The sequence below is a fragment of the Lissotriton vulgaris genome, chromosome 6, assembly GCF_964263255.1.
Source record: "Lissotriton vulgaris chromosome 6, aLisVul1.2, whole genome shotgun sequence".
NCBI lineage: Eukaryota > Metazoa > Chordata > Amphibia > Caudata > Salamandridae > Lissotriton > Lissotriton vulgaris.
Genome location: NC_141694.1, coordinates 1,223,562,516 through 1,223,583,458, shown reverse-complemented (window position 1 = coordinate 1,223,583,458; position 20,943 = coordinate 1,223,562,516). Strand labels below are relative to the sequence as shown.

Below are 20,943 nucleotides of genomic sequence, written 5' to 3'. Positions count from 1 at the left end.
GAATGGCCCTGCTAGGTTACACCTCGTGAGCATAGCATTATTAGGGACAAAATGCGTCTCTTGCAGCAGCGCAATGTCTACCTCCTTTCTGTTCAAGTACGCCAGAATTTTACACAATTTTCTATGGTCATTTAAGCCCCTCATGTTCCATGTCATTAATCGCAGGCTTCTTCTATATCCCTCCCCATGTTCACTGTGTGTCATTCTTCACTTTCAAATGTTCTGACAAGCCTAGCTGCTATAACAAATGCATTGCCGTAATCACTCACGCCCAGTGTGACCATGTGAACTGTAACAAAAGTACCAACCCCCCCACCCACGTCATGCCAACCCCAACTAGGCATAAGCGGCTCACTTCCCCCTCACTAACAATTACTAGTACATATAGCAAGAAAACTACAATTGTTTAGTAATAAGCACTATTTAACTTGTGACGGTTGAGTGTAAAACGCATTGGGGCAGATTTTACCGGCCATCACTTCTGTGGGGTCCCAATGCCACACAGCCACTTTCCAAATAATAAGAGACTTCCACTGGAGGTACTAAGTCTCTCAGGGAGCCTCGTAAACAACTATTGATGGATAGCATCTCTCACTCAATATGATGCTGACTTCCTGTACCAATAAGCCTGGCCTATGCGAGTAAGGGTCAGCAGAATCATACATTTCAGCATAAAGTTATATTTCACAGTAAGGAGGCACTCCCTGAAAGCTAAAGGTCCAATCACCCCAATCCTGCACAGATTATATACTCATGGGGAAAATCATCATAAAAGTCTGCCGTGCAATGTTTCTCATCAGTCATTTTCATCAAGTCCTTCATCCGCTCCGTCAGCCCGATCGTCCGCCATCTTGTCTTTCCTGCGCTTTCCGTTCAAGTCCAAATCTTTGAGGGATTTTTGCAGGGACGGGGGGTCAGAGAATATCTTTACCTTACCATCGAACATCACTCGCAGCCACGCCGGATACAGCATCGCGTATTCTACTTTTTGCTCTTACAGCTTGAGTTTCAGAGGAGCAAATTGCTTCCTGGCCTCCTGGCCTCCTGGACTCTGATAGTAAAGTCCGGGAATAAAGAGAGGAAAGAGCACTCATGTTGCAAATCTCCCAGTTCTCTTGCCCTCCTCAGCGCCGTATCTCGGTCTCTGAAGTTAAGTAACTTCGCTATTACAGGTCGAGGAGGGGCTCCTGGGGACGGCTTATGTCCCAGCGACTTGTGCACCCGTTCCACAACAAACATAGGAGAAAAGGTGGCAGCGCCAAGCAGCATAGTAAGCAATTTTGCTATAAAGGTCTCCATGTTGCCTGCTGCCGTGGACTCGGGCAGGCTTATAATGCGCAGGTTACTGTGCCGTGATCTGGCCTCCAAATCCTCAGCCCTGTCCTGCAAAATAACCAGAGTTCGCTCCATCTTTTTCTGCGCACTATTAGAGTTGGTTCGCGCCACATCAAATTTAGTAATTCTGCGTTCCGCCATGTCAGGATACTCCCCGTGGTTGTCAACTCCCTCGGTCATATGGTCCATCCTGTTGGACAAGGTGTCTATTTTTGCATCAATCACCGACAAGCCTTTCTGCATAGACACAAGGATTGTTTTGTCTCCAATTGGGTCATCAGACAACATGTCTGGTTCTGATGTAGCGGACTCCGTGGCATCAACTCTATGCCTGGATTTGCCCTGCTCAAAGTCAAGCTTATGCTGTGTTTTGTCTAGTTTTCCCATGCTGGCGCCAATCAGGATCAATGCAAGGAGTGCAGGGATGGTGTTATCTGTTGCGTCAGCTGCTGGACCTGTGAGTGCGATCGTCCAACTACGCTGGATGTAGGCCACGCAAAGGGGAGTCATTGAGGGTTTCACACTAGGCAGTTTAATAGTTCACCATGAAGGCAGGCTCAGATACACCATGCCCCTCTAGGAGTGTGGCCCCCGCTTTGTTGCCATGCAATGAGGCACTGCTTGTCCATGCACAGCTACCAGGGCCCAATACAGTAGCAGTCCCATAATGGGATATAGGGCTGCTCCCGCTAGGTGATGAGGCAAATGGTGTAATGTTCGCAACAAATCCAGGCCGCCTGCACTCGCCTAATGCCAAAGAATCCACTCCGGATGTAGTCTGCCAGCAGGCCTGCACGCCAGGTCGGTGCCAGTCAGGCCGCACGTCAAAGATCATCTCCGCAGCTTGGCCTCAACCTCCGTATCACCAAACATGCCACAGAGCTCAGCAGCCCGGTCGCCGGCAAAGTCACCACTCACTCAGCAGAAGGATCGCCACCAATCAGGGGGTCCAGCTGTCTCCACACCTCAATGGTCACGAGGGCCGGGTGAACGCTCGCACCCGCCTCAGCAGGAATAGTCGTCCTCTTCAGCAGCAGCTTCACGCGGCTCAGGGGAAGCAGCGTCTGGTCCGAGAACTGCAGCCGAATTACTCCTTTCCTACAGCCTCCAGAGCGTTTTCGATAGGGCACAGCATGCTCAGGATCTCGAGCGAGTAACCAGGATAATTATAGCTAATAGCTGACGGATCGATGTGGCGGTTAGCGGAGCTCACTTAGCAAGCAGCCATCTTTTGGCCGGGCAAGCGCCTACCCCCCTATAAAGTCTGTTCCCTGTAGGAAGACAGATCACCTCAAAAGTTTGGCATTTTTACCTTTCATTTGCATTAGCCATTTGAGAGGTCTGTGGTCAGTTTGAACTGTGAAGTGAGTACCAAACAGGTATTGTTTCATCTTATTCAGGTACAAAATCAAATGCCTCCCTCTCAATGGCACTCTGAAGCTGCTCCCTGATGATGTCAGCTCTGACAGCTTCACACTGAGATCGTTTGATAACTCGGAGTTGGTTTGTTGCAAAAAAGGCGTTCAACCGCTTGAACTTCTCAAATCTGGAAGATATTACAGCTCAGAATGTTGATCTGATCAAGTGAGGGAAGGAAAGGATGGTGACAGCAGGGAGGGAGACCTATGAAAGAAAGCAAACAATTAGATACCTTTAGCTAAACACAATTCTGTCATTTTTGAACTGTTATAGGTAATGCGTTACATTCTCTGTTACCCGTAAAAGAAAACAACAGCACCTGGTCTTCATTATAATCATGAAATGCATATGGCTCTATCTTTTCCATGTTTTTGCAATTAATTCGCCTTTTAAGACATAGAGGAACATGAATTTACAAAAAAAGACTAAACAGTACATCAGCATGTAGTGTGTGTCGAGGAATAAAGAGGAGTGATCTCTTATCCTTGTACCCACCCTTTCAATCAGGGTATTGCACTTCACAGGGGAGCTTCTCACCACGTACTTCAAATGCCCCCTGTTACTCAAAGCATAATAGTAAAGACAAAGAATCAAAAGCAAACAAGGATTCCAAATAACACACAACACAGTATATGGGAATTTGCTGGGTAATAAGAACCAAAACAATATTCACTGTTTTTATCCACCGTTTCTCAACACAGCTTTGTCATACCATTCCAATGTAGCACTATACAATTGCCATTTGTAAACCCGGCTTGTGCTAGTAGTGCATCCTCCAAAATACCAAGTACACACTTACAGCTGATTTCACTGTGAATTATGAACACACTACAATGCAAGAGTTGTGCCGTTTCCGTCACGGCTCTTTACACAGCAAACAATACACAGCACACTAGAACTCAGAAATGCTGTTACGTTGCACGTTTATGGTAGTGGCACAAAATTAATACACCCAAACCGGTTCCATTTTGGATGTAGTAGCGCTGCCCTTTTGAACCCACAACCCTTTTGCAGGAAAATTACACCCAAACCCTTTCCATCACGGCAGCGTGTGAAATGTTTTAAATAGCGAAACTCACCAAGAACAGTTCGTAAATGAAAGTCGGTGCTAAGGCACCCTTACCACACCATAACGAGTCCAAGAACGGGAACCGGCAACCAGCATCACGACTGTATCCAAGAAGAATAATCGGCATCGCTTGTTCACCCGTACTTCCATTAATGCCGCCTTGACCTCGAATATACCTCAGGACGTATCTCTGTGCATCACACTGCCCAATGGAAAATGGAGTCTAAAACCTTCGGGCTGTGACGGGACAACCTGACAACTTCGTAAACGGGTTTCCGTAACAGATGAGTAACCTCCTACTTATAAAATCAACAGGCTGGTCTTGGCCATCATCATTGCTCTCAGATCGGACCGCTCCTATCCCTAGCTCAGAGGCATCAGTCTGCACATTAACTGCTTGGCGTAGTCTGGAGTTTTGAGAATGGGTGCTGAGCACATTGCCTCTTTCAGGGTGTCAAAAGCCTTTTGACAGCTAACTGGTGAGTTTACTTTCTTTGGCATTTTCTTGGAGGTGAGTTCTGTGAGGGTGTCACAATGGATCCATACTCCCTTCACAAACCTCCTATAATACACAGTGAAACCAAGGAATGCCTTGACTTGATTCTACGTTGTTGGACCCTCCCAGTCCAGAATAGCTTGGATCTCAGTTGTAAGGGTTGCACTCGGCCTCCACCAACTCTGCCAGGCAACCTGCCTGAAATCTCCAATTGAGGATTTCTAGTCATCTTTGATATTCAAATACTTGCCCGATCACAAACCCAAAGCTTCCACAATCGCCCCCTTCCCAAAGTAGTGGAAAGCGGAGGTGTGAGATTGCTGTGAGTCCATGATCGCACTTAGGAGTAAGTGGTGTTACTGCTTGAAAGCTGCCACTGAAATAGAAGCAGTTTGACTTAGTGAAGAAGCCGATAAGGGACCAAGAGGCCTGATGTTGCAGGCTGGGCACTTGTGTAACACAAATATACTCAGCCAAATGACTACCGGTCTTTCAAGCAGGTATTGACACAAGTCAAGCAGTAGCATTGACACAATATTAACAAAGGTTAAACTCAATTCCCTAAAAACTTATCAGGCCCAGCTATTAATTGGAAGAGCAGTCCTAAACTATGACTAAAGATTAGATATGATCTTTAACAGCAATCAATAAGTAGCAACAGACAAACAAATAGCAGAAGTACTTATCTGTAATGAAGCAACGAATAAAAGAGGATGATGACTCTGGACATACATATTGTTTGGACATTCTATTGCTTTATAATGTATTATTGTTCTTTAAAGGGCTGAATGTTGGGGCAGCAATAAAAGGTAATTGCATAATGGTAGCCTCTCGCCTTGTAATGAAATCAGCCACCTTTTCATTGCCTTGTTTAACACATCAATAGCCACAGCCCCCTTCTCCAAAGACTGGAAACACGCAAAAGTCAACCCCATACTAAAGAAACCATTAGCAGAGACCAGTGAATTCCACAACTGACAACCGATCTCCCTGCTCCCATTCCCAGCCAAAGTATTAGAAAAAGTTATCAACCAACAACTCTCCTCACATCTGGAACCAAACTTCCTACTGGATTCCTCTCAGTCTGGATTCCGCAGCAACCACAACACCAAGACAGCCCTCATGGTGGCTACCTATGATATCCAAACCCTACTCGACTGAGGAGAGACTGTGACTCTGATCCTCATAGACCGCTTAGAAGGCTATGATATGGCTCCCACCACACACTCATCACAAGGCTGCACAACGGGGGCATCCAAGGAGCTGCTCTCGGATGGATGGCCTCTCCTCACCAGAAGAATGCAAAAAGTCATTCTACCCTTCACCTTTGAACCAAAGTAAATCATCTGTGGAGTGCCCTTAGGCTCCTCGGTCATCCCCACCCTCTTTAACACTTATATGATACCTATGTCCAGCATCATCAAAACCCATGGACTGGCATCATATCCTACGCCGATTTCACACAACTCATCCTCTCTCTCTATGAAGACACCAACACCAAGAACAACTTCCACAACTGCAGTACAGATGTTGCCAACTTGATGAAGGACAACTGCCTGAAGCTCAACACAGACAAGACAGAAGTACTGATCTTCAGCAACAAAAGCTTCCCCTTGGATGCATCATGGTGGCCTTCTTCACTCAGACCCCCACTGGCCACGCTACGAACCAACTACAGACCATACAGAACAAAGCAGCCAGACTCGCTCTCGAACTCCCTAGACAAACCCACATCTCCCCCTACCTCAGGGAAATGAACTGGCTCCCTGTACAGAAAAGATGCTAGGCATCAATCTCCTGGCCGACGTATACAAGGCCCTACACAACTGCGGACCCACCTACTTGAACCATCAACTGTACTTACATCCCCCACCATGCATCTCCACTCCACTTCCGTCTCTAACTTTCACCCCTGCATCTGACTTAGCAGATGCAGAGGTTGCGCCTTCTCCTACCTAGCAACAAAGACATGGAATGAGCTACCCCTTTATCTCCGGACCTCCCTATCTCTTCCAGAGTTCTGAAAGTCCCTGAAAACCTCACTATTTGGCTAATCAACTGGACCCTGCCATCGCCTGTATACCCTCACGCGTGACAAGAAGGTCTATACAAATCTACTGATTGATTGATGCTGAGAGGCCGTGTGGATTGAATGCCTGTTGTTCATGGCAACACATTTGAAGGGAATCTATGTCTAGCTAATTTGAGGAACATCGAAATAAAGATTTTTGTGTACCATGTATGAATATTCGTTGTTTTTATTTGTTAGTATAGTCAGTGAAAGAGCATTCTTAGAAATAAACAATACCAAAAATACATTTTCTGTGCGTGGTATTAAATTCTCAAGATTTTCATCTTCAGCTATTGTTCCAGTGGATGGACATTTTTTGATTAATATAATTATTAGAATTCTCCCTGGAATACTGAAACTGGCTCAGCTAGTCCAATGCAGTAGAATGATCAAACTAAGTCTTCTTATTTGCCTGTGTTCCAAGTTCAGTGAAGGACTAGAAACCAGCAGTTGCAATCAGCTTTTTGGCCTTTCTATAGGATGTTAATAGATGTATTCTCCACATGCTCAGTAGTAAAAGCTCCTAATTGCCTGTTCTTCTTGTCATATCCCCTCACATACATGGTAGTCAATTAAAGAACATGGTATTACCTAATGTTAACACACTTTGCAGTGGGCAGTTGTGGATAATACCTTACAATCAGCTCTAGATGAGAACTCTTAGGACACTCTTCATCATTAGTGAACACATGCCTATGGGCAGTGAGATCAGAGTGCAATTACAAAAAAGAATAAGGATGCATGAGTGTAGTACAAATAAATAGCACACACTGCATAGGCAGGCTGATGTTTAGGAAAACATCACTTGCTTATGTAAAGATAATCCTCACCTTTCTCTGCAAAATTATGTAACTTTCATTAATCTTACAAGTTTACGTTTGTTGTTTTTAATTAGTATATTTTACTAGGATCCATCTCTTTCCATTGGCTATGAACTTGGCCACTCCCTTACATCCTAACAAGGTGAACATGCATCCTTGCTGTTTTTTCTCTTTAACAACATCAATGCTTAGGAAATTCATCGTCAATGCTTACATTTTTAAAATCCCATTGTTCATGACGAGCTCAGCTCGTCATGGGTGTATGGAGGTGTACATCATGACGAGCTGAGCTCGTCATGAGCGTCCAAGGAGTTAAACATATTTGCGTGTATTATTTGTCTGCCACAAAAATACTTCCTGCAGTCTATTTATACTCATGGAATGTCTATAGGCAAACTAGCCAAATTCACTGCTCTGACACTGGAGATATTTAAAACCTTTAAACCCTTAAGGGTACCATGGCTAAAGATATGACTTTACAGCTAAATAATATTGTCATCTCCTACTTCACATGATTTACTAGAAACAAGGTTGCTGACAACAAACTCTGTGTGATCAATGTTCCTACTTATACTTGGGTTCCACTGAAAAGTTTGATGAGTCTTTTATTGTGGTCATGGAAGGGGAGTTTGATGTGGAAAGTGAAAATGGGCCTTAAAGTATGTTTTGCCTAATGTAATTTTTATCTTTACAGCAGCCACAGTCGTTCCTGGCAGACACAATAATGAGCGAGAGCCGAAGCCTCCTACCTTATTCTGGCGAAAGGGTAAGACGGGACATCAAAGCCCACCATGTGTTTGAGCATTTCCTTCACCATGTGTTTGAGCATTTCCTTCACCATGTGTTTGAGCATTTCCTGTGCCTCAGAACATTTACTCTTGTGGTGTCTATGAATGTGTAGTCGACAAAACCAGTGATTTCCTGCCACCTGTCTCACTCTATAACTAACTACACAATCTGCTCTATCATACATTGTCTTATCTTACTGCCTACTGAAGTTTGTTAACTTCAAATGAATGCTGTTTCATCAAGGTTAATAAAGGCTTCTAATGGATTCTTTAAATAGATGACTCTTTAAAATGTAAATTCCTCAAGACAGCGTCGCTGATGCAATACTACCATATACTCATAGCCAAAATGTTTAAGGAAGATTTTATGTGAATCACTGCTGTTTCTTTCGTTTTTGATTCCAACATTACCAGCTGAACTAGGCATTCAACTCTCAATATAAAAGACACCGTAATCTTCTAGATAAATGATAAATTCCAAGCACACCTTTGAAACTATTTATCTCATCACCACCAGAAAGCAAACTTTCTCTTAATGAAGTAGATCCAGACTGATGACTTGTACAAACTTCAACTGTGCAAAAGTAAATAGGATTTTCCCTGGCTTTGTAAATGCATATTTAATGGCAGCAGACATCTTAATGTCATTCGCAAGTAGAAGTATGGTGTCCTTTACATATATTTTACAAACAAGTCTAAGAGAATTATGATGTCTTTTATGATACAAGTTTTGGAATACAACATTTTCAGAAATATCTGCAGTTAATTTAATGCCCTCTGTCAGAGCCACCAAACTCTTTCATCATTCTTACCATGATCTACTGACTTCATTATAATCTTTGTACTCCTTAATGTTAAGACCAGGACATGGTATTGACAGACCAGAAATGTGTCAGGGATTAGTTTGGTAGGAAGATCGAGAATCAAGATTGCATTGTTGAAGCTTAGCACCCAAAGCTGCCATAATAAATGGAACTACTCTGCCAGAGTAACTTTTAATGCATGATAATTATTCCTTGGTACATAAGAAGCCTCCTCCATCTCTGCTGACCTAGGCCCAGTCACTCAGGGAGCTTGTGGAATCCTGCAAGCTTCATAAGATGTTGCTGGACTACCAAGGTCTTAGAGGAATGCTAGAGACATCTTAGGGAAAAACACACATGCGCACACCATGCAGTGTATATCTAGTCTGTAGGCTTTTGAAACTCTTAGATTATCATATTCAGAAGACTTTAGTGACTGTTGCAGCTTCACACATTCTGAATACACATTCAGGTGCAAGAAAATACCTGACATGAGATTCACTGAGCTTCGACTCATCAAAACCTGCACAACTAAAAAGGTTTATGTGGACTTCATTATTTCCCAGGGGAGTTTTCCAAAGATGTATTTTGAACAGAGGATACACAACCCAAACGAAAGGGCCATACTGAGTGAATATTTGGCTAGCTTCTGTACCCACATGTACCCAGGCATGTATAAATATATTTCAAAATATATCTATATATAAATGTATATATTATATATACATATATGTATATGTCTGTGTGTGTATAACTTGATGATATACACATAATAGATATATATTCAAGCATGTTTTTTTTATAAAATGGTAGGACAATATTAATAATTTTACATCCTCAAATACAAAGTTGTGGGCAGAGCAGGAACGTGAGCCTCATTAGTGGAGGCTGGAGTTGGCCTTAATCTTTGCTGAAATCATTTTTGGTTTCTTTACAGCTTCCTGTATGCCTTTCTAGACACCGCACGGTACAGATGAGTTTTCCATTGATTTTGCGCATCCCACATCATATTGCTGGAAGAGTATGCGTAAGTGAAAAAGTATTTTAATGGAGGAATAGGAGCCAGGTATTTGGGTATTTCAGTTGCCCTCCATGCATGCTCTCTAACATTGGATCCACTATAAATGTTATTTCCCACATCCTGCTCCCAATCTATAACTAACCTGACCAGCCTCTAAACAAAGCTGTTCCTAGCATTTCTCTCCAACCAATAATACCTCTAAAATTTGGACCATCTTCTTAGTATCTCCACTTGTTGCGCTGTCATTAAGCCCACTTCACTATTCCACTATACTTCTTTTCCGGCAAATTCTTTCCCCTTTCCTCTTCTTTCCCCTTATGGCTGGCTTCGACGTCATTCTTCTTTTAGCTTCCCCATTCGATTCTCTGGCACTTCCTCCCGCACCTACCCAACCTACAAATAAAGTGTAAATAAGTTCAAGAGGCATAGATCTTCATACACATTGGATATTTGTTGGCTCGCCAGTTTTAACCACAGCCATATTTCTACATTTACATGCACTTGCTTGTCATACAATTTATGGGATTGCATCCAGTAGGTAAAATCACCTTCTTAAACGTGGGCACTGCTAAACACTTTAATGAGGGTTTTTCATTATGGGCAAGGTGTTGTGTAGATAATGGAAGTGGGCTTTGGAGAACGTTTTGCCTCATGCGATTTTTTACCACTTCAGCAGCCACGCGGGCCCACCACAGAGGCAATGATGAGGCAGAATAACAGCTTGATACTTTACTCTGGCGAAAGGGTAAGTGACACAGGATTTCAAAGGCCACCATGTTTTTGTGTATTTTCTTTGTCCTAGTACATTTTATCCAGTTGGCTTCTAGCAATGGTGGATGGTCTACAAAGCCAATCTCATCCCTTGCCCTCGGCCCCCATCTAAAGCAAAACTGTACAACCTCTTCTTTACAGCATCCTAATCTTATTGGCCTCTGGGTTTTGAAATGACTGTTTTCTGAAGGCTTATCAATGGAAAATAAATGCTGTTTTTGCAAGGATTAATAAAGGTCACCAATCAATTCTTTACATGAATGAATATTTACAATGCACAAGTTGCAAGGCAGTCTGTCTCTCATCCTTTCTTTCACTCCTCCAAATTATCCCACACTCCCTTCACATTACTTTTCTGCACCTTCACTGAGTAAACATATTTATGTAATCACAACGACTTTTCAAGGTAAGCTTGCAACTATTCTGCCATTGATACAGAGATTATATTTAATTTGACTTGCTAGATCTGCACACCCTGTACATCCACATCACCCTTTACAAGTGCCTAAGACATCTGACTGTTGTACTATTCACAATCCAGTACCCTCTTTTTGTTTTTTGTAAATTATGACAGCACTTTTGACATAACAGAGACACCATGTTTTCCAGTCCAATTGGGAGTGGCAATCCAATTTCAGGCACAAACTTATTTTTTGATGTTTGCAGAGCACTTGCCCCCCCCCCACCCTTCTTGGTATATGACGTCAAAGGAACCCCTCTATAACCTAGTGGGCCATATTCAAGGTTACCTTTGATGTATTTTTTATTTTACATATTTACTTTGGGGTTATAAACTTGAAAATATTGATTTCAAACAGACAAATGTTTATTGACAATAGTAAGTAAAATATTGATTATCCTATTTAGTTGCCTCCAGTGAAAGAAAAAGTAGTGCTTGATTATGTTGAATATGGAATTTTAGAAAAAAACACTGGGGCATATTATCAAGGACGGTGTTAAAATTATCGCCGGTTTAGTGGCAGAGCACTGCCGCTAAAACGGCAATAAAGGGTTTGATATTATGCCCTGGAGAATTCCAATAGAAGCCCAGGTTCACACCAGAAGAAATGGTCCGAGTTACAATGTGACTAATGTACTATAATAATTCTGTATCATACCATACAGACATTCACCACATAAACATTTGCCACAAATTTGCACAAATTTATCAAAGAGAAATAGTAATCAAGAAGAAAATAGCATTTAGTTGTGCAATATTGGTATTTAGGTACGTTACTCAGCCTGTTGTATATCAAATATTCAAAAAACAATAATTAAATGTAATTGTAAAGTCATTACATTCAGAGTGCTCTTCCAGCATCGACAGATGCATCGAGGCAGCCAGGAGCACTGACGGCCACAACCGTGCTGAAAACAGCGCGTTGAGCCTTTTTGAATACCAGAACTGAACCCGGACACGATGCCCAGTCGTCAGTAAGGAACAGAGGCCAAAATATAAAGGAGCACGCCAAGGCCCACCCCCAGACGGCACAGATGACGACCGTCTATTGATGCTCTCCATATCACTGTCCTGATGAAGACCCCAACATGAGGCAATAATAACACTTCTAGCGTACATTGGGGGTCGAAACGTAGACTACGCCATCTGAACACACAATAGGACACAAAGGAATATATTGATTTGACCTATGTGTGATGCAATTTCGGAACCTCTTGTACATTTTGATTGTAAAGGCGTGTTTTGATTTTAACGGGATGTCTTTAAAAAGTCACACCACCTTTACCCGGTCCCTCACAACCTTCGCACTTCCCCTCCCCTTCTCACTGAGAGCACTCTGAATGTAATGACTTTAAAATTACATTTAAATATTGTTTTTTGAATATTTGATATACAACAGGCTGAGTAACATACGCAAATACCAATATTGCACAAATAAATGCAATCCAAACAGACTAAATTGCAGGCACGGTTCTGGGATCTGGGGCTGATAACAGCTAAGCGACTCATTACGCAGCGCTGGAAGAATAGTGCCCCCCGCGGCCGGTAGACTGGCGTCATTAATTTGCTAACTGGGCTAGCGCGGAAAGCGTGGCGTTACACAGGGAGGAGACGGCGGGGCTCCGCATGTATCCAATTGCCCAGGAATGGGACACCACTCTGACTGGAAACCATCAGGCCTGCCTCCAGTCGGGCATCACATGATTGCCCATTTGTAGTGGGGTGATGACCAAGTAACTATTGCACCCTGGGGCCTGGCCCTCCCCCCCCCCTCCGCCCCCCCCCCCCCCCCATCGGCGCTATGATCAACCAGACTTGTCTACCGTTCTCCCCCCTGCCGCCTCATTGCTACAGCAACTCTCAATACACAACTGCTCCCGGGCACACTGCCGAGTATGAAAAGACTGCTGATTATATAACTTTGTATGATTGATTGGCTTTGTGTACATTTTACTTTATGAAAATGAATAAAATCTGAGGCCGTGGGTCTCAAAAAAAAAAATAATAATTGGGGTCTGCTGTCCCCAACAGAGCACCATCCTTGTGTTTGCAGGCCATTCCCAATAATTCACAAATTGCGACCTGCCTCTTGAATTTTAATGAGGCAGGTACCTTGCGACCCAATTGAAAATCGCAAAAAGTGTCCCAGACACTGTTGTACATTCCATTTTGTGAGTCGCAAAACATCGCAATTTGCGATTCACTAAAGAGAATGGTCGTACATCTGGCCCCACAAGCCTTGGCCCTTATGATAGTGAAAGTCAAAGAATAAGTGAGAGGTAATCAGTGGATAGGGAATTAGCTTGTTTTTTAAATGTTTCCATGCTAGCTGTAATGGAATGGCCTAGATCAATATGTTTTAAAAATATTTCACCACTGGATATTCTAAAACCGCATTATCCCTCATCCCATCTTTTTTTCCATAAGGGTAACTATAGAGTGATCAAAGAAGACAGTTTTAGGCACCCAGATCAGATTCCAAATCCATGGCCAACTTAAGCCAACTACAATTGCCACATTGATGTCATCTCCATCCCTCGTAGCCCACTCTGGGTGCCTCATCTTTATGCCATGATTGCTAATGGTCAGGAATCTCCTCTTTCATATCTTTTTATCTTAACTCCTGCATCTTCTTTATGGTTCTCTGCATACAGCAACTCCAGGAAGTTTTGGCTGGCTCCACTTTGCAGAAACCTAGGATTTAAAAATTGTTTGTCTGCTTTTAGAATTTTAAAGACTGATACATCAAGTTTCATCATATTTGCACTTTCTAAGTACCTTACAGCTATGTGGACCAGAAGGTGTAAATGAATTGATATCCACAGCTAAAGTTTTTATTACTGAAAGCTATCTTTATATTTTAATGTGTGATATCTGTATAGTGCAATTTATGATGTTTTCTTAATGGATGTAAATATCTCCTTTTTAAAAAGTTTTAATGTTCTAATTTGTACTCTTTTATGACCTGGACGGTCGAAATAAAGAATTTTTGAATTGAATTGAATTGGTTCCCTGCACAGAAGAAAACAGTGTCTGAGTTTTCCCTACAAATAGCAAAGAGTTATTTTGCTTGTCCACACTCCAGACACTTCAACAACGCCATTTTCAGGCTTTATTGGATAGATGGGCATTCTAAAGGTTTCTTGCCATGCATTAAAGCATCAGCCCTATGTACAGAAAGCAACTTTACGAAACTGAATTCCGTTTTGTACCTAATTATTCATTCCTCTCTGATAGTTTCAAGAATATGCTTTGGTCCCGAAGTACATCTGTAGGTTGTTATTTCGAAAGTCAATTACATGACAATAGGAGAACTACAGGCAGGTTATAATAAAGGGCTCTGTTGTGGCTGTTGGGAGTTATCTTGCCTGACACTTTTTTCAAATCTTCACAGTTGCCAGACTTACCCACCTCAGATGGAAAACCAGAGAGCAGTTTCTCATTGGTGTGTCGCCTTATAAATCACACTTCAGGAAGGCAGAGGGTAAGTGACCGGTGGACAGACCCATGTGTGAGTGTTTCCTTTTTCCCCGCCCAGTGCATGCTGTTACAATTCTCTATCAGTGAATTGTCTTTAAATGTTCTGCAGTCTTGTATACCCTTCCCCAAATGATCAAATCTTAAACTAATACTTTCTCATTCTGAAAATGCCATTAAGCTCAAAGGGGAAAATCACCTTTTCATGCAGCGCAGTGCGACAAGCAAAGTTATTGTGGTGTGTTGTGTGGAAGGGAGAGACCTGGACAGTGTCACATCTACAAAGATAGTGCACTGCAGCCATTTCCCCAGGTTCTTGTTCTCCTTAAGGTTGCCTAGCACCATGCAGAAACTTTAGTGCCAGAAGGTCTTGTACCGAAATGATAAACCTCCAGTACAACATTCTTTGCTTAGACTTACTTTTAAACTTTGCCATTTTGTACATGTTCTTTATACACATGAAATGAGCGAACAGTTTGGAGAAACCATTATTTCTCCTACTTTGTGCCTTTCTCATGGAGGCGTATTATTTTAGTGTAAACCCCTGTCTACCTCCATTAGTAGATGGGGCTCTGTGTTAAATTCCTTGGGTAATCACAGGGGAACGCCCTTGTACCACCCATGGAACACCCCTTGACGCAACGTAATGCAAAGTAACACAAACAGCTACTTTGCATTATTCTTAGTCAACCTTCCTCACAAATAAACATTTGCACTTCATGTCAACTGTTTCTAGGCTTCCGCAAGACACATATTGTATAGGGATGACTGTTATTTCATGACATTCTTTTTGTTTTTAATTGTATTGATAAGTGGTTGTGCAAGCAATAATTTGATCGAGGTTAGTTTTGAATCCTGAAGGTCAGGTTACTATTGTATTATGAGTGTGTGGACGGAGGATATTGAAACATTGAAAGCCAATGGCTCTTAAGTGTTTTCTGCAATTGGCCCCAGTAACCACTAAAAGGTTGATTGCTTTGAATCTTATATGGTAAGCTGTTGGTGCATGATTGTATTCTGTAGGTATAAGGGTGTTGAACCTTAAAGGCAGTTGAAGGGTAGGCAAAGTGAGACTATTTTATTGAGGTTTCATTGGTCTATGCTTTTGTATGTGGAAAAAAGTGTGAATGGTGAACGTTGAACGGCAAGTTTCAGTTTTTCATAGTACTTTGGTTTGGCGGGGGGGGGGGTTGATGTACAGGAAATAGCCGTAGTCACACTTTCTGGTGTTCCAACCTCCAGAGGTGGTATTTTTTGGGATGAGGGCAAGATTTTTTTGTGGCACTATATTTAGTAGAAAGTGGTATTGACCGCTGCTTCTGTCAGTTGAGACTGGGGTTTGTGGCTATATAAAGACTAAGACCTGACTTTGATTTTCATGGAACAATGTCTTCAAAGAAGGTTGGGAATCAGAGTGCCAGTATTTAGTAAGGGAGATGTGGTGTCTCAGCACCAGGATTTCTGTTTTGGAGCCAGGGAGTGTCTGGCTGATCGGAGTCATCCACATCTCTTTTGCTTTGAGGTCTTCTGTCACATTCATGAGTTGCTTCCTGTGACCTGCAAATGAATCTACATGTCATTATCTTAGGAGTGGAAGGTGAGAATGTTTTTTAGGTCAGAATGAAGGATGATGCAGTCCTCTTCATGTGACCTCGCAGGGTGAGAAATTTCAAACAACTGGAGCGGAGTGGTCAATGATATGTGCAACAGACCGGTGATAGTGTAGCTGAATCTCACAAGCTGACCCAGATATCCAATGGTGCAGTTTCTGTTCCATGTTTTAAGCAGATTTATTGTAATAAAAATGAATTCCTTATTCATTTTAAATAATGGGAAATGTTGTCAGTTTTTTTCTGCATTAACGAGCCCCCGGTTACTGAATGAGTCTTAATTTTCCTTGTTAGTGTGATTGCTTATGAATTACTAGCAGCCCGTCCCGACGTTGTCCGGGAGCAAAAGGCTGCTTCAGCCCCCCCCTCCTCCCCCCCCCGCCCTGCAGAAGAGTTGTCTGTGCAAGTCCTGGCCCTGTTCAACTGATTTGGCGCACTTGTGTTATTTTTTTAATTCGTATGTATTGTTTTCCACGTTTTATGTTGTCCGCAAGATGTGAGGAAAGTGTTGTGTCACCTGTTTAATGTTTTCTTTCGAAGGCTCTTTCCGTGTGTTCGTTTTTGTATCCCTTCAAAGAGGTTTCCCTTTTCTTTTGTCAATTGTATGGTGAAGTCCTAGCAGTGCTCGAGTGATTATGGGCAGTTGTGTTATTTTCGTTATTCGTATGTCTTATTGTAAGCGTTTTATCTTGTCCGCAAGATGTGAGGAAAGTCTTGTGAATGCGCAGTCTATTGGGTTTCTCCGTTAAGAAATGTCAGCTTTTTTTGTTCGTGTTCATCCCCCTGTGATGTCGTTGGTCAATGGCCAGTGGTTAAAGACTTTTTTTTTGGTATGCCGAAGTTGTGTGTGTGTTTTCTTTAGTGCATTGTGATTGGTGTAGTATGCGATTAATCCTGCCCCCTGTGTGGCGTCATTTGACACTCCTCGTCGATGGAAGGCCCGCCCGGTTTTTAATGCGAAGGCGTCAATGTTGTCTGGGTAACTGCAACGAATGTGTGTAAATTTCTTATAGCGCGCACCTCTGCTGTTTTTGTATATTGGTGTTACAGCGCTGTATGTGTGAATTTAAATTCATTGAAAGCGCATTTCCACTGTATGTGTTGGGATTTGCAAATGTTTGTTAGAAATTCATTGAAAGCGTATTTCCGCTCTATGTCTGCATATTGTGCATTCTAAATTCAGTGAAAGCGCATTTCCGCTCTATGTGTGCATATGTAAGTGTGTTGTGAAGTCGCTTGGCCTATGTTTGTTATTTGCACTTGGCACAGCCCTGTAAATGCCCACATTTGTTGTTTGAGACGCCCACGACCACGCCCCCAAAGGACTACTTTACCACTTTTGGCGTTTTTGCTTTTTTAATGTATATGGTGTACATATCTATAGCCTATGTCCTTCTGCCACATCTCCCCTTTCAAATGGTGTATTGGGTGTAGTGGTTGGTGCATTACTTTTGTAGTTTACCTGGCTCAAAGGTTTGTGTTCTCTCTTTATAATAGTAGTATAGATGTAAGATAATATCTCTCTTGCATCAGATTGATCATTTCTGAAGGTGAAAAATCAATGGAAAGAGTTGTAAACACTAAACACAGAAGGAAAAAATGCAATTGCTTCTGAGTGGGGCTTTCATTGCCTGTAAGGAAGAATACCATTCTACAGTGGTTCATTAGTGCCTAGGGTGTTATAAGTTTCAGTGTGAGCATGTAATTGGTTGGTGACAGCTTGTCCAGCAATGGAATCTTCCATCCCTTTAATGTCCAACTACTGGCCTACCCACATGGCTGGGTCAAAGCTGGGGTGATGTGGTGGCCAAAATAACGATCTATTTAACACAGATCTTTGTGACTGGGGGTGAATGTTTGCATTGTACAGCATTCCGTCCATCATTTGTTCCTTTTGCCTACCCAATTAACTAGTCATAGGAATGCTTATGTGCTAGAAAATCAACTGGCATTGTATAGGTTTACTTCACTACATATAATCTAAAGTGGGTTCTGGAAACAACATGGCAACAGAGAGTCTACGGGAGCTTACAATTCTTATGCAGAGCAAACTGGGGACAGTAGAGAAAAGAAAGTGATTTTTGGGGTGGGTAATATGCTCATTGACAGGGGCACAATACTTTGACTGAGTGTTTCCCTCATTCTCTTTTTTGTGTCTTTACAGCACTCTCTGTGGCATGGCACATCGGGAATGTTTCAGAGGAGCAGCCCTATACTTTTAAACAAGATCTGTTATGTTTCGGAGAGAGAAAGGGTAAGCAACAGAGAATATCAATGGTGGGGTGTGAGCCATTTAAGCAACAGGGAATATCAATGGTGGGGTGTGAGCCATTTAAGCAACAGGGAATATCAATGGTGGGGTGTGAGCCATTTAAGCAACAGGGAATATCAATGGAGGGGTGTGAGCCATTTAAGCAACAGGAAATATCAATGGTGGGGTGTGAGCCATTTAAGCAACAGGGAATATCAATGGAGGGGTGTGAGCCATTTAAGCAACAGGGAGTATCAATGGAGGGGAGTGAGCCAATTAAGCAACAGGGAATATCAATGGAGGGGTGAGAGCCATTTAAACAACAGGGATTATCAATGGAGCGGTGTGAGCCATATGGTTGAGTATTTATTTGACCCCCACATGCATGATTCGCTTTTGTCCTTCAAAATGGGTGTCCAATATCCATCCTCATCTTATACTGCCTGCCCCTCCCCCTACAGAACTGATGTGTCTAATCTCTAAACTAAAATGGCTCCATGACAATCCTGTTACCCCCATTGACATCTCCTCCATCCTTCCAAGCCCTGTGTATTTAACTCATCTTTACATCAGTTCTCACCTTCCAGCGAAAACTTCTTCCCCATAATCCCATGCGATAGACAGTCCTATTGACTTTGCAGGCTATGTTGAGGTTTGTGTCTAAATTACAGATGGATGGTGAAACCTTATTTTACATATGTATTGTTTATACATCATTTAAAAAGCACCAGAGAAAGTTCAACTAATCTTAATCCACAATTGCCTTTTTGGAGAAAAAAAAACTATTTTTACGCTATCTTTGATACTCCTGTAATAAACTATGGAGCAAAATGGCTTTGTCTCAAACATACTGCGATAATTTCCATTTAAAAAGTTGTGAGAACATATGATCTTCGCAAAGAGAAAAGTTGTGTGGAATTAGTTTTCACTAGTGTAAATTTCTGTGGCATGGCACTGAGGGCCCGATTCACAGAACTGACTTAAGAGCTTACTACTTTTGATATTCACAGAAGGCATTTAGTAGTAGTAAAGTAAGGCTGCCGTCTTAAGTATGTCTTAAGTCTGTCTTAAGTCTGTCTTAAGTCTGTCTCAAGTCTGTCTCAAGTCTGTCCTACTACTTTTGGTATTCAGAGAAGGCATTTAATAGTAGTAAAATTAGGATTTTGTCTTAAGTTTGACTTAAAGACAGACTTAAGACAGACTTAAGACAGACTTAAGACAGTCTTAAGACAAACTTAAGACAGACTTAAGCCAGACTTAAGACAAACCTAGGACAGACTTAGGACAGACTTAAGGCAGACTTAATGCAGAATTAAGGCAGACTTAAGACAGACTTAAGACAAACTCCTAACTTTACTACTACTATATGCCTTCTCTGAATACCAAAAGTAGTAAGTTTAGGATTTTGTCTTAAGTTAGTCCTGTGAATCGGGACCTGAGTCTTTAGCACTTTCTGAGATTAGAAAAGTAAGCTGCTGAATTGTGGGATCAGGTATCTCCGCCCATCCCAAACCATTCAGGCCTTTATCACCCTGCCATTTCCTTGTAACCACCAAGAATCCTTGCTTCAGGCTTGACTAGCTACTCCAGTACAGGGTTTAGTCTTTGACTTCTGGGAAGTGTATTCCTGGTTTTATGTGGATAAACAAGAACTACAAATCCCAGAGTGGAAATTCAAAACCCACACCATTGCAGTTAGGTATGCATGGATCTGGGAAACTTGTCAACGAGCTCGGAAACCTGGGGAGCTCAGCTGTGCAGGGTCTACACTGTAATAGCATAAACTTTGGTCCTGAGTTATTGTGCAACTGAGCACTTCATAACAATCATAAGAATTCAAAACAAATGTTAACACTTATCCTGTTTTTTACTTGTGCCAGAGGTGTACTGAAAGCCACATTAGTTATAATACCTGTATGTATTGAAATGCAGATAATGTAATTGTTCAATGCAGTTTATGAACCACTATTGCTGATTGGTCATGATTAGCTTATGTTTAGGGTTCAAGTTACCTATAAATGTAAAAATGTTTTCCATTTTTCTTTAACTCCCAACTGAAATGTATATTTATATATGTGTATCTCTTTCTTTTCCAGGCAACACAGCCTTTTCTCCCAAAACTATTCAACTTCTTGAAAAAGAATTCTACACAGATAACTAACACTATTGCCAACATTCTTTTTGGATAATAAAAATAAGACTGCCAAGTGCATATTGTAAAATAGGAAAGAATGTTAAGGACCTTATTGAAAAATAAAATAGTTTGTTGCTGTCTACATGTGATTTGTGCAGCAGATTCAATTTGGTGTATGACTTCATCTTGTGTAATGTTGCCCACCCTAGCTGTGCACTGTACATACACTTACTGACAAAGTATTTGAATAACAGAGGAAGTTGATGAAAACTGTTTATGCTTTTGAAGAACACTTTTGGTTAAACTATTGTGCCTGATATTTGCCAGATCCAGTAAGTGGAATGACAGCCAAAAGGCTGGGCATAGTTCCTTCTAAAATGGCCTACATTATGTACAAACTGTGCTAGTACAACAGAA

General features: G+C 41.9%; 1 protein-coding gene across 1 annotated transcript in view; it reads left to right on the top strand.

Moving 5' to 3' along the window:
- LOC147708651 (uncharacterized) overlaps positions 1–20,581 on the top strand; it is a 211,925-nt gene extending 191,344 nt beyond the window's left edge. Inside the window, exons 12-15 of the mRNA XM_086925377.1 lie at positions 10,497–10,568; positions 14,449–14,538; positions 18,306–18,395; positions 20,489–20,581. Of these exons, the coding sequence (XP_086781503.1) occupies positions 10,497–10,568; positions 14,449–14,538; positions 18,306–18,395; positions 20,489–20,581 (345 nt within the window). The remainder of the gene's footprint in view (positions 1–10,496; positions 10,569–14,448; positions 14,539–18,305; positions 18,396–20,488) is intronic.
- The last annotated feature ends 362 nt before the right edge of the window (positions 20,582–20,943 follow it).